The following is a 14,140-nucleotide window of genomic DNA, read 5'->3' as shown; positions in this document are numbered from 1 at the left end:
TAAAACACTAAAGCAACATCTATATCCATGGTAGTGACGACACAGCTGCTAGAGCTAGACAGCACGCAAGCTAAAGACACACTACACAGTTGACACAGTGCATGTAACAAACACTGAAGAGCACATGTCATGGCGACAACTTACAGGCACGTAAAGTGGCTGAGCAATCATTAACAGAGACAGCAGAGAGTGGGATGTCGCGTTGAGGGGAGTCCATGTTACAACGCACATTAACTGGCATGCAAGAGCAGTCCCGCTCTGAGCGGCCGCAATCAAAACAACATGCCAGTCTCATTTTCTTGTAGGCGGGCCTCTTGGCTACAGTCATGGGTTCAGACGAGAGGAGAGGAAGAGCAGGTTAATGTTGAGGGTCGTTCTGGAGGAAGAGTGGACAAACGCAAGACAGCGCACAGAGGAAGGCTGCTGCTGGGATACACAAGATTAACTTTATCTCGACAGCGTGCAAATGTCAGATTAGGAATTTTTTCCACACTTTGTGGTTTATTCAGTTTGGGTCATTTCTGGGACAAGTGTTGGAAGTACCACGAGGCCCTACGGTCATGTGGTTTTGGGGGTATAAATGTGACATGAGTGAGGGTGAGATGGGGAGACAGATCATGTGTTATATTTGACACTATGATTCTTATTTGCACTGGTTCCTTATTCTAACTGAGAATGAAAAATGCGAGACAAGATGGCATAAACTTCTCCAACAAAAAGTCAAAGTGAATGTGACAGTGTCTCATAAAACAGATTTCTGGGCTTCTAGATAAATCTGTAAGTACGTCCAGAAAGGACAAAAACAAAAAGTCCAAACACTTGTGCGAAACGGTAAAAGACCATAAATTGATATGACATCCTCAAGTAACACATCCTGCACGACTTTACTGTTTGTTCCAAAACATCCTTGATGTAAGATGTGCTGGGAGAAACTGTGCAGTCAAGTCTGTGAATTACATCATTTTGAGCTTTGTGTAACATGATTTATTCCTTTTATCAAAACAGCTATAATGAAAAATATTCCTCATTTGTCATCCTCCAGCTCTGCTCTTTTTGCAGGATGTTGTGTTTGTCAAAGGACTGTGGGGACACCTGGTGGTGATCTGGAGTATTACTGAATCAAGCAGGCAGTTGAATGCAGTTGAATGCAACTTTGAGGATGCTGCAATAGCTATTTTTTTGTATATTACAAATAAAAGAATAAATAGGTACTGTAGGTGATGTTTGCTCAACTGTTTTTCCAAAATCATTATTGGTGCTCATTTTTGTCAAATGTTTGACATTATGACATATGACAACGGAGAGGAATCCAGGCAGCATCAACCATTGTACATGCAACATTTACAGTACAATCAAACAGTTGCTTCGATCAAGGGTAGCAAGCTGTGTTTTCAAAGGGGGAATGAATACACATTACTCACAATATATCACTATAAAGTGAATGTTTTTAAGAAAAGTGTGCCAAGTTCCCAAGCAGCAGGAAAAGAATACATCAGATGTTGAGATTAAGTGTTAGCTATAATAGTTAAAACAAACTGTAGGAAAGCCAAGTGAAAGAACACCAAAGTGGCACATGATGTCTAGAAACACACGATCCATCCAGGTACCTGTGGTGTTAACAGTCTCTCTGAATGCCTGTTAACATCACAAAGTTGTCAATAAAAGGTAACATCACAGACAACTATTATACAAAAGAAAACATAGCAAACAACTACATCAGCAAACAGACAAAATGCACATATAGACTAAATTCAAAGGTGGTCTTAGAGGAGTTAACTAATTTTTCACTTTTCTGTGTATGTATAACAGAACTCCACCGAATAGAGAATTTGACATAGATGCTAAATAGTTTTCTCTATCCCCTGATATTGTACATTAGAAGTAGTGGACTAAAAATGAAGAATCAGTTCATCCAAATCCAAAAAGAATCTCAAATCTCAAAGAGGGATATTTCAGAACATAACATTTAATCAAAAACAATTTGCACATAGATACTACAGTAAAGCTGTGTTTTGTAATTTGGGTGAACTGACCCTTTAATGAGTCCAGATATTCATGTCATACAGAGGCCGAGACATATGGTTTTATGAGGGAAACTTGGACTGCACTTGTTTGTTTTGGCTACAAAAAGAAATCCGATGACCTTTCTTCATGCGCAAGTTACACGGTTTCATGAGGTGAATAATTAATGCAGGAACTAAGTGGTTTGGACACATGGCTATGTAGGTCATGTAAATACACCATCACACCACTACACAAACGCTCTCTCAATACTGTTTCACTTTAGTCTGTGAAGGAATGTTAATTAAGTCAAACAAACTTAGACTATGTGTTTATATGTAGTCACTTACATTTCTTGCATCCACATTTCTTTATCCTTTTGGGATCAGTTATGTCATCGTGGCAGGCTTTACAGTAAAACAACGCCCTATGGAAGAAAAACAAGAATCCCATGTAAGAACACTCTACATGGTTGAGGAGTTGATGTCCAAGATGCTGAAATGAAAAAAAGTGTTTAGAGACATTTTATCTTCCCTACATCTGCAACAAGTATTAGAATGTAACTAAGTACATTTACCCAAGTGCTGCACTTCAACAAATTTGAGGTAGTTCTTCTTTACTGGAGTATTTTCATGTCATGCTACATTATACTTATATAATGTATTTTGTACTCCGATACATTTATCTGAGAGCATTAGGTACTTTGTAGATAATAATAATTTACTTATATGTTTGTAAAATATGATATATTAGAGATAAAACTACCCAATGGTAGATGAAATAGTTCATCATAGCTGTTCCTGAATTATACAACAGTAAAATTCTACTTATACATTAATGCATCAGGATATATGATATAATATGTATTTTTTTTTAGTTTTGATAGTTACATTTGGCTGATAATAATGCTAATGTACTTTTACTTAACTGACATTTTCAGTGCAGGAATGTTACTTGTAACTTGCAATGAAGTATTTTTATAGTGCAGTATTGCCACTGTTGCCTAAAAAAAGGATTTGAAATCATTCCCCCACCACTGTCTGCATCAAATTTTTTCAGGTCACGTCTAGTCATTCTAGAAGAGAAACATTTTTAATACAAGTATTTGATGCTTAAAGGAAAACAACAGAGGACCAGGGATGCATTTCAACAGAAAGAATCAGGTTGATTAAACAAATTTAATCCCTGGTATTTAGAAACAAGTCAGGCATGAATTTTAGGCATTTGCCAAATACATGAGGTGAAATGTTGTGAGCCGTACCAAAGTTAAACAATGTTTTGACGTATCATTAGGCCCTGCAGTGGGTATCAGGCTGTGTTTTCTTAAATTTACTGAGCCTTCACCACTTGTCGGAGGCCACCACTCTCTAATCCTATCCTAACGTACATTTCAATTGTGTTTGAATCTTACCCTTGCCCAAGAAAACAGCAGATACAAGCTAACAGCTAACATCATCATCTAACAACATAACACAACACAACAGCATAACCCACCGAAATAACCAAGCATTCCTCCTCAGCTACGGCTGCTTCACTTTTGCAAGCCACAAAGCCTACACCTGTGTCGATAATATCAACAGCTAACAACAACCAGCTAGTAATACGTTAAGCTATAGCGTAGTGAATGCACTGGCAACATGTGGCCTAAGGGTGTCCCCCGCCTTCGCCCAATGTCAGCTGGGATCGGCTCCCCACGACCCTATAAGGGTAAGTGGTATAGCTAATGGATGGATGATATATATATATATGTAATCTTTTTTTCCTACAAATTATGACTCACTAGAAAGAATGTGGTGACTGGTGGATACTGTATGACATGATGGCTCTTGCAACAGAGCAGCAAAACACAGTCACACAGAGTTTTCATCAGAGTAGAGACTTTACTTTTAGACACTGTTTAATCTCAGGACACATTCGTTACCTCTTTACTTCTTTGGCATCACTGGCAATAAAGAAGCCCAAGGTCCCTTCCTCCATTTTCACGTGGTTCCCAGGGTTTATCAGGGTGCTGCGAGAATTTATAGACCAAAGATGTCAGAGCAGAAAAGTTATATCACAGAATTTTGCAAGGCTTTGCACTAATCACTGGCACGCGCTGGCAGGATTAGTTTTTGCAACTCATTTGGCAGGCGAGCCTGTTTATTAAATTAAGTTGATGAAAGTTGATAGCAGTGACACTTCAAATGGTATAAAATGAGCATCAGTGCATTAAAGAAACTACTAAAACAAAGCTTCAGCTGTGTTTAAAGAAACCCACTGCCACCTCCTCCATTAATTTGTCAGGATCAGAAAGCCCTGTGATGTCTGTGAACAAACCAATTTAGACACTAATTTTGCACAATTTGTAAAGCGGCTTGTGTTTGCAGTCAAACAGAGAACCTGATTCAAAGTAGCTTCATTATTGAAAGCAAATACTGACAGCAAACACACCTGCATATTAAAGTTTTTGCATCTATGAATTTTAATGACTCCCAACAATCCACTGTGAGCACATCCACTTACCTGCTTTCCCTTTGATCAGACTTGTACTCTATGGCTATAAGTAGCAGCTTTAGCTTCACATAACAGAGTCTGCAAAAGAGAGTAACAATATAATTAGACATCGTGCATGCTAAATAATTTCAGAAAATCATCTTAGATACTTACTTTGAAGTCTAATTCATATTTTTGAGGCTAAGCACCTGTTTTTCCTGTTTGATTACCTTCTTTGAGACTTTAACTAAGAAATCCACTAGTTGAAAAAATGTATTATAGTAATTATGATATTTGAATATGGTATTTCAAGGATTTTTTGAGAAAAGGCTAATGCAGTATGGAAGTCACAGAATGGCAAGAGTTGCTTTCTTTTTTAAAAAAAAAAAAAAATCCCATTATCTTTACATCACAATTACAAATTAGTACAATTATTATCACGTGATTTTGGATGTTGGTTCTAAGAGGACTATCTCTCAAGACAACAAAGACATTTACCCTGCCGTCCCAAGAAAATGAGTTAGTTATTCCAACATAATTAAATATATCATATGATCTTGTGATAAATAAAACAAAGCAAAATCAAAAAAGTATGGTGGCTCGCAACTTACATACACACCTGTACCTTTAAAGTTAAAATGTTATCTCATCTTTATACTCTAAGACTTCAACACTGCTGTTTTCATATCTTCACACTCTTAGTTCTGACTCTTAATTTAAAAATTGTACGTTATTAAAAAGATCCAGAAATCTAGCAGATGCGCACATCCCTTAAAACATGAGCAGGTGCTGGACTAATGAAACAAAGTGAGAAGGAAAAACAAATGTCCGCACACTGTAGCTCCCTTATGTCATTTTTATTAGATATCCAAATTACACAAGAGACCTACAGTGTGCAGACCTTTATTTTTCTTTCTCAAGTTAGTGAAAAGACCAATGGAAACAAAAAACCAATGTAGCAGTTAAGTAAAGAAAAGAAAAAGCCACAAAGTACAACACTTAATTTTAAAAAGCTGATGTTTCAGTGTACTTACTCGCAAATTACAGGGAAAGACAAGCCAACAAAGGCACTCGACAGGTACTCGGTGTACATCTCATTAGCTACTCCCTCTAGGTAATACTTCTGCCATGTGTCCTCCTCAATCTGTGACAAACAATGGAAGACAAAAGACGGACAAACTTCTACCATTACAAAAATACTGGAATCTGGAAACAAATTTAAGTTTAATTTTTTTTTTTTTACAAGTTCATCCTAACCCACTCACCAGATGCTGTATATGGGCCTCACCTGGGATAATCATTATTATCTATTCAGACTTTTTGTTTTGATTAACTCTACTTTTGAAAATAATCCAGTGAGCACAGATGGATGAATCTTAGCTGTGGCTACCTTGATGAAGGACCTCATGGAGAAAAGGTTGGCTAGCATGGTGGAGAGGCCCTGAGCCAGGCAGCTCTGGGCGATGAAGCCGAGCTTCAGCTCCGCAAGGCAAATGGCATCATCTCCCTCCTTCCAGTTCCAGCTTGGGATGTTCAAAAGATGGGCCTAAGGGGGGAGGAAACAAAATGTTAGATTATGTGGTTGCTTTACAGAACTACAAACTGTAAACACTTATTAAATCCCTCTTTTTAACATGGTTGTAAAATATTGAAATTATAAATAAATAATCTTTCAAACAAACTTAAATTAATTTAAGTTTAAATATCAAAATGCTAAAATACAGCAATAACAAACACGTAATCAATCATCTTTTTAGGTTGTGATTCAAGTAAAAATGACTGAATATACCAACCTTATTGTGGTACTGCAACATTTGAGTGATTATTCTGATCTTTGGATGGTAGTTCTTGATGGATATAACCCTGATACAGGACAAAAGGGACAAAACAAACTCAGAGCACTTACAAAACCTTTTCCATTTCCAGTGCCCTTATCTATTTCTCCTGGGCATGTTTACATTATTCATAAACACAAAAACTCCTTACACCTCCAAAAAGCATTCTCAAACTAAACATTTTACAGTTTGGCAGCTGGCAGATTTAAGCTTGTATAAAACAGTTCCTTGTGTCTTTTAATGTTGGAATATTGTTTGTTGTAACAGATTCATGTTCTCCCTCTCAGCTCTTGATCATTTTCCAAAAGGGAAAGTGAGACCCTGGAGTTTGTTCATGCTGAGAGTCTGTCTGCTTGCAGTGAGAGCCAGCTCCGACACGCTAGCTTACACTCCTGATTTGAGTCCAGGAAGTGATATCAAACACCGGCATTCACTTTCTAAGGTATGAGCATTTGGTAACACTTTATACTGTGTATCTCTGCCTGTTGTAACTGGGTTTAGAAATACCTGTCAGAAGTCCAAGAGGACACACGGATGCAGAGTTTAACCGACCAGTATTTCTGCACAGTTTACATCCTGAATAATTTGCATTATTTAAAGATTCCATATCACTAACACAAGATAAGCCAGTGGAGTTTGAGGCACAACAAAAATCCATCTATTGTATATATTTCTTTGAATGATTACAACGATTTATGTAAAAACAGGTTATTACATGTATAGAGTATACTCACTCACCCAGCACTTTATTAGAAACACCACAATAATACTAGGTAAAGCCTTCCCTTGCTCTCAAAACAGCCTAAGTACTTTGTGGGATGGATTCCACAAGATGGTAGAAACATTCCTTTGAGATTCTAGTTCATGTTGCATCACATAATTTCTGCAGATTTGTCAGCTGCACATTCATGCTGCAAATCGCCTGTTCTTCCAGATCCCAAAGGTGTTCTACTACATTCAGATCTGGTGACCCGGGAAGCCACTGAAGTACACTGAACTCATTGTCAAGTTCATGAAACAAGATCGAGACCACTTTTGCTTCGTGACTTGGTGCATTATCATGCTGGAAGTAGCCTTTAGAGGATGGCAACATAAACTTCATGGCCATAAAGGGATGTACCTGGTCAGCAACAATACTCAGATAGGCTCTGGGGTTCAAACCATGATTGATTGCTATTAAGGGGCCAAAAAAACATTCCCTACACCATTACACCACCACTACCCGCCTGGACTGTTGACACAAGGTAGGTTGGATCCATGTATTCATGCTGTTCACACCAAACTCTGACTTAGCCTTTCTGTCAGCTCCAACCAGTCTGGCCTTTCTCCACTGTGCTCTCTCTTCAACAAGGTGTTTTTGCAGAGCTGCAGCTCACTGGAGTTTTTTTTTTGCTTCTTGCACCACTCAGAGTAGGGATCAACCGATGTTTTTTTTCAGGGCTGATACCGATTATCAGTAATCAAGTGCTGTATTAGGAGACTCACCATGGCATCCAGGTGTTTCTATTATGTTGTCCACCCCATTTATATCAGTGAATGTAGGTTAAATAACAGAAACATCTCTGTATAATGTAATGCAGCTACACACTACATCCTTCACAATGATCATACAGTTGAATCAACAACTGTTTTAAACAATTTTATTACAAACTGAACATTATATCCTTCATGAAGGAGGATTTATTGCAGGACTGTTGTATTAGACACATTACATCAATTTTAGGTAGATGTTCCTAATAAACTGACAACTGAGTGTATATTAGTAATTATCAGTTGTGTGCAAAGGCTGCAAAGAGCCTGACTGGAATTAATTGGTCGATTTCAGTGCTGTCCTCACCTGTGAACTGATACACCTGGCAGCCTAAAGATGCTCTTTAATTTAATAGTTTTATCATATATTATGGACACCAAATGAAATGTTTTCCCTTTTCCCCTTTTCAAATGTAACATGTTTACTCAGAGTACTTCTTAACTGACTTACTTAGTACTTTTGTTTCAGTAACAGTAGTTTGTGGCCGTCCACAGTGCTGCAGTCAGCGTGGTGTAGTTTCTCATACTAGTAGTGTCGCTGCTTTATTTTATCACAGGTAATGCTTCCTTTTTTCATCACAGTGACTAACTACCTGCTGTACATTTAAACTTACAGTAGTTCTGCTCCAGCACATACAGCTTTCTGCTCCTTTTAGCGACTTTCACTAATTCAGCAGTTATTTACACGCTGTTCAGCTAGTTACTTTAGCTTAGCACTTAGCGCTAGCGTCTTTCTTTCTCTTGCTCGGTGTGTCTTGTACCAACAGATGTACTTGTTCATCGGAGTGTGGTGTTGTTGTAACTTCAGTGTAGAGGATTGTGTTAATTATTACAACTTCAGCGATGTCTGCTATCTTACCTTCGGTACACAGCTCCGCTCGTTAACTGGAGCAGCTCATTAACCGCAGCTGCTCTAGTCTGTGACCGTCGGTGTACACAACAGCCTTCAGCGTGATAGGCTGTTACTCGTGACGTGTAACCAATCAGACCGTGCTGTGGGCGGGACATCGCTGACTACAAACTGGCTGCATCAGAGCCAAAATAGCACTTTTAAATTAATTTATTTTATCGATTATCGGTTCAAAAATAACGACACCGATTATTGGAAAATGCCGAATTTTACCTATATCCCTAATTCAGAGTAAAAACTCTAGAGACTACTGTGTGTGAAAATCTCAGGAAATCAGCCATTTCAAAAATCCTCAAACCAGCCCATCTCACTCCAACAATCATGCCATGGTCACAGTCACTGAGATCACATTCCTCTGTTGCTGCTGATGTCAACATTAACTGAAGCTCCTGTCTGCGTGATGCTGCACTGCTGCCACATGATTGGCTGATGGGATAACTGCATGAATTAGCAGCTGTACAGGTTTTTCCAATTAAGTATTCAGTGAGTGTATGAGTTCTAAATAGGTCTAATTATTTCTGTTGCACACTTTAAACTTCTTATTTTTAACCAATGTTGAAATAAAATAAAAACATAACTTCATTGTAAAGCACCTATGATATCTTATGATGAATTTCGGAACTTTTAGAACTGAGCATTTTAACTCAGTAAAAATCTCCATTAATCTCCTGTGTCTTATTTATAAAACAGTGCCAATTTGCAAAAGCTACAGCAAGATTGAACATAATTGGCCACAGGATTAGAAACAAAAAAAAAAAAAAAAAGGAGGGAGAGAGAGAAACAGAAATCTTTGAGAAGCTGCTTTGGTTTACCTCATGATGTTGGATGCATCCTCAGCATCAGGGTCAGCACAGTATTTGTTGGCTAAGATCAAACAAGCGTCAGCTGATTCAATCTGAAAACAAAATTGCATACAGACAACACACTAAGTTATCCAAATCAATATCAGGCAGTAAACTGCAGTAAGGTATCAAAACAGCACAGAGTCACAGAGGGAGAAGCATTGTCTGTTAGTTACCTTGACTCTGGCCAGGTCGTGTGGGTTTAGGACGGACCCTTGGTAAAACTCCACCTGGGTGAAGTGGCGCTTGAACAAGGCTTCCAGCTCAAGATTAGGGGAAATACTGAGAGAAAATAAGAGAAAGTCTTAAATCTGAGTAGAAAGACTATCTTTAATCTGCTGAGGAGATGATTGTTTTTATCTTGAGCAATGACATTTGCTGTTTTTTCTGGGTCACAAGTGAAAAAAAAAATAAAATTTGTACTTACTTATGGAGAAAAACAATTTCTACATTGACATCATCCCTGTCCTTGTGTAGGAAGTCTTTTAGAAAGTTGGACACACTCTCAAGTGTTATATGACCACAGACCACGATGTGCCTGGAAAACGAGGTGCAGAGCAATCATGAAACTAAAATGCAGTTGGGATAAAAGTCAACAACAAAACACACAAACACAAAAAGGTAGTTTCATCTTTATCTTTGTCCTAGGATCAAAATGATGAGGGGGATGTAATGGGAATGAAAGGTTGTCAGTACTGCTGTATTCAGGTGATTGATTCGAAATCTGTGCAGGGAAAAAATAATTAAAACTATGTTGCAGGAGGGATGTTTGATGTTCCTGCTGTGACGAGTGAGGACTGAATGAGTAGGTCAGAGAGCACTGTGGATTTTAGTATCAGATTATAAAGGATCAGAGTTTACTTAGATGGAGATTATGAAATCAGCACAGTGTGTCTCCATTCCCACATATCACAGATCCTTTATGTAAGGAGCCCAGTTTAGATTTATTCCTATCTGTCTTTATTATATCTTTATCTTTAAACTATTTAGAAAATGATTTTAGGTGTTTACTCAGAAGTGCTACGAAAGAAGAACCGCAGCTGGAAATCTCTCCGCACTGCAGTGTTTCTTCATGGCTTTAATCTACAATAAATAAATCAGGATCATTGTTATTTTGCACCACTTGTTCTGCTAATTTGCAAAGGAACACAGTTAAGAGAATGGTTACATCTATGACAGTTATGATAGTAATGACGAGTTAGGACAGCAAGAAGAAGACAGAAGGAAATAGAAAAATAATGAAACTAATAATTCTCTCCTATTGTGAAAATAGCTAAAGTAGACATTAAAAATACATATACTTTAATATTTAAATGCAGGCAGCTTATACAGGGAGAAGAACTGCATCCCCAGATTTTCTAAATTTCTTAAAGCTGTTGGTCAAACGTAGCTAATAGACCATTTGCTTCAGCTCCTGCGTCTCATTTAAATAAATACGATTTTTTTGATAAGTGTTCATTTCATTAAGAATAAAAAAAATACCAACTAAAAAATCTTACAAAATAAGATACACACAAATAACTTAAATGGCTCTAATTGTAAGTGTTTCTACAAAACTGACCAACAAAAGAAGCCAAGATTTGGTTTAAGAACCTTTCCCAAACCAAGTCTGACTTCTTCACAACTGAGTGAAGGACCACAAGTAACAAAAGCATGCTACAATAAGCCATATTTTGTTTAGAGGCATCCAGAATCTCACTATCTTTAGAAACAGCTGCGGAGCTTGGGACACGAGTTCACATGTCACTGACACGTGGATATGTTAAAGGAATAGTTTCACATTTTGGAAAACACATTTATTTGCTTTCTTGCCGAGAAGATCAACGTCACTCTCATGTCCGTCCATTAAGTACGGAGCTTTTTGTATAATGTATACACAAAAAGTAAAAAATTTCAAGTTGTACTTTTATGATAGGTTACATGCTAAGCTACGCTAACTATGCCCTGGTAGCTTCATATTCAACACAAAGACAAATTGATCTTCTCACCTAACTTTTGGCGAAAAAGTGAACAAGCGCATGTCCTAAAGTGTCAAACTATTCCTTTAAGCTCAAAATTTTATTTAGTCCTGAGGGTGTAGGTCAGACTGAAGATAAAGGCCAGGAATGTTCATAAGCAAAGCGTGGAAAAGACAAGCATAGCAGAGCAAAAAAAAAAAAAAAAGAAAAGTTTTTCTGGCACAGAAAAACTGAAAATTCAAAAGAATCAACATGAAGCAAGCAATGACTGGATGTATGAGTTTGGAAATTTAAACTTATTAAGTTTATTATTTTGTCTGTCTTTAAATATTTTATGTGTATTATTTCATAATGAATGAACCACTCTGGTATGACTTAATTATTATTAATTATTACTCTTCAAGAAAACATATGCGGATAAACTGATTCAACTCTGTCCCCCAGTGTGTGTATTGATCCAGAAGTAGTTGAATCATTATTGTGTATCTTTTTAAATCAGTGACATAGTAACTACAGACTGTACTGTATAAGGTTTTTCTTTGATTACATATGTGCTTTATTTTATTTTATTTATGCAATTTTTACAATACACAAATTGAAGTGTTGGATGGGTGTGAGGTGTGACTGGTGAACAAAATAAGACTGTGTGAATGAGTGCAAATACTTGATTTACAAACACAAAATAGACACAGATGTACATTGACAATAAGCAGCCTAATTACAAGTAAGACACCACAAAACATGTAGGATTTTCTCTCAGTGGTTAATATATAGATATGGTAAAATTAAGTTCATAAAAACTGTGATACATCTGTAAACTGGGTGGAGCTTTTGCCCTTTTTGTCCTGGAATAAAATTTTGTAAAGCATTTAATACCCTTTAGTTTTGACCTACAGTGACCCCCAACTTTAACCCTGTGTACAGAAGAGGTGGCACTTTCTAATTTTAGTCCTCGAACAACAGTTCTTGGGAGTTACAATACTGATCAAAATAAAGCATAAAGAGCATAATGTGGGGTATTATTGTATTATTATTGTCATGGGCATGAATAACTGTACATCTGCTTTAAACCATATAAGAGGACAGGACCTTAAACATAGTTCTGTTTAAAAGTTTAACCACCTCCTTTTCTTTACTAAGTGGTGATGGTTTAATCCATTTACACACAGATCAAGGAAACGCATTTCTCTTTTTTTCCCCAACAGTAGTTTTGATAATCACAATTTATATCACAGTGAGATAATCCTACATGTGCCATCTTTAGACATGACAGCAATACATCTATGTGACTACACTGCAAAAATGTCAAGTCATTTTTGTCTATTTTTAAGCTCTCAAAGTCCTATTTACTTAAAACAAGTGAAAAATTCTGACAATTTTAAAAATGTCTCCAGTATGAATTTTGGAGAATCTCTGTCATTCTTCTTCAAGATTTTTTTTTTTTTTTTTTTTTTTTTTTTTTTTTACTTGTTTTCATAAATAAGACTTTCAGGACTCAATAATAGACGATAACCACTTGCTGACAAATTTATGGAGGTATTTTTGCAGTGTAAAAGCAAACATTGATTCATGACAAGTAGTGATGACAGCTTGCACACATAAAAGCAGCAGCAATACAGTACAATTAACTCTACACATTAATCATGGCCAAGTTCTTCAGTCACAGTGTGACTTTAGTGCTAATTGAGATCATTACATCTCAAGTGACAGTTTCATGACGTCTATTTACGCAAAGGTCAGAGTATGTCACCTCTTTATGAGAGGGCCACTTGAGTCACACAAAACCACACCATTAAAAGTTTGCTGATTTTTCATTTGTTTGACTTACTTTCTGCCTCTGGTCGAGTTATAACTCCCTCCATATTTCTTCCGATTAAGGATGAGAGCAGCAATTTCTGGCACGTAGCGAGCAAACATGGCCTACATGCATGAAAAAGAAAAAGAAAAGGGCATGCAGAGAAGGTTCTACTGCGGTGGAGGCAGTAGAGCCTCCTTGAATACTTACTTTCTCCCATTAACCGCACTATAGGAACCACCATATTTCTTGCGGTTTCCTATTAACTCTATGATTTCAGGGACGTAGCTCGCAAACATGGCCTAAGGAGAAGATAGAAGACAGAAGAAGAGACTAAAAAAAAGATAGGCAAAGAAGAGCAGGTCCTCTATTTTTGCTTTAAAGAAATCCGTAAAGTCTGAAAGAGGAACACTACTGTATGTGCAGGAGTAATATTAATATTTACTTGTTAACAGGAAAAAGGAGAAAGAAAATAAGAAAGTTGCAATTCACTGAGATTAGTCATTATTGGCTGAATGTAGCCTGGAGTTATATCACAGTTACATTCAAAATATTGAGAGAAAGTGTGAGAAGGAAAAAGGAAATTATAAGGCCAATATTTACGGATACTGGAAGAATAAAGGAGAAAAATGACAGCTGATGAGTGGTATGTCGATCTGTGACAGAAAATAAATAATAAAAATCAAGAGAAAGCCTTATGTGCCATGTTTCGCCCAACAAACACACGTCAGGTTGATTTAGAAAGCACAGCTAAATGGATGGCAAACATTAACTGAAACTCTACACTGCTGCTCAAC

General features: G+C 37.1%; 1 protein-coding gene across 2 annotated transcripts in view; it reads right to left on the bottom strand.

The window, feature by feature from the left end:
• The window catches only part of LOC111219727 (calcium-activated potassium channel subunit alpha-1-like), a 97,463-nt gene that overhangs the window by 25,157 nt on the left and 58,166 nt on the right, over nt 1-14,140 (bottom strand). The window contains exons 9-19 of one of the 2 annotated variants that reach the window (XM_022742479.1): nt 13,554-13,645; nt 10,018-10,128; nt 9,767-9,872; nt 9,561-9,643; nt 6,267-6,336; nt 5,864-6,019; nt 5,508-5,617; nt 4,504-4,572; nt 3,923-4,009; nt 2,352-2,428; nt 145-318 (exon numbers count right to left, since the gene is read on the bottom strand). In XM_022742479.1, coding sequence (XP_022598200.1) covers nt 145-318; nt 2,352-2,428; nt 3,923-4,009; nt 4,504-4,572; nt 5,508-5,617; nt 5,864-6,019; nt 6,267-6,336; nt 9,561-9,643; nt 9,767-9,872; nt 10,018-10,128; nt 13,554-13,645 — 1,135 coding nt within the window. The remainder of the gene's footprint in view (nt 1-144; nt 319-2,351; nt 2,429-3,922; nt 4,010-4,503; nt 4,573-5,507; nt 5,618-5,863; nt 6,020-6,266; nt 6,337-9,560; nt 9,644-9,766; nt 9,873-10,017; nt 10,129-13,553; nt 13,646-14,140) is intronic. The other variant, XM_022742480.1, reaches the window with a different exon arrangement.

Source organism: Seriola dumerili, unplaced genomic scaffold (assembly GCF_002260705.1).
Source record: "Seriola dumerili isolate Sdu_G_001 unplaced genomic scaffold, Sdu_1.0 BDQW01000068.1, whole genome shotgun sequence".
Lineage (NCBI taxonomy): Eukaryota > Metazoa > Chordata > Actinopteri > Carangiformes > Carangidae > Seriola > Seriola dumerili.
Note: the sequence above shows the minus strand (reverse complement) of the source record. Positions and strands in the feature narration are given on the sequence as shown.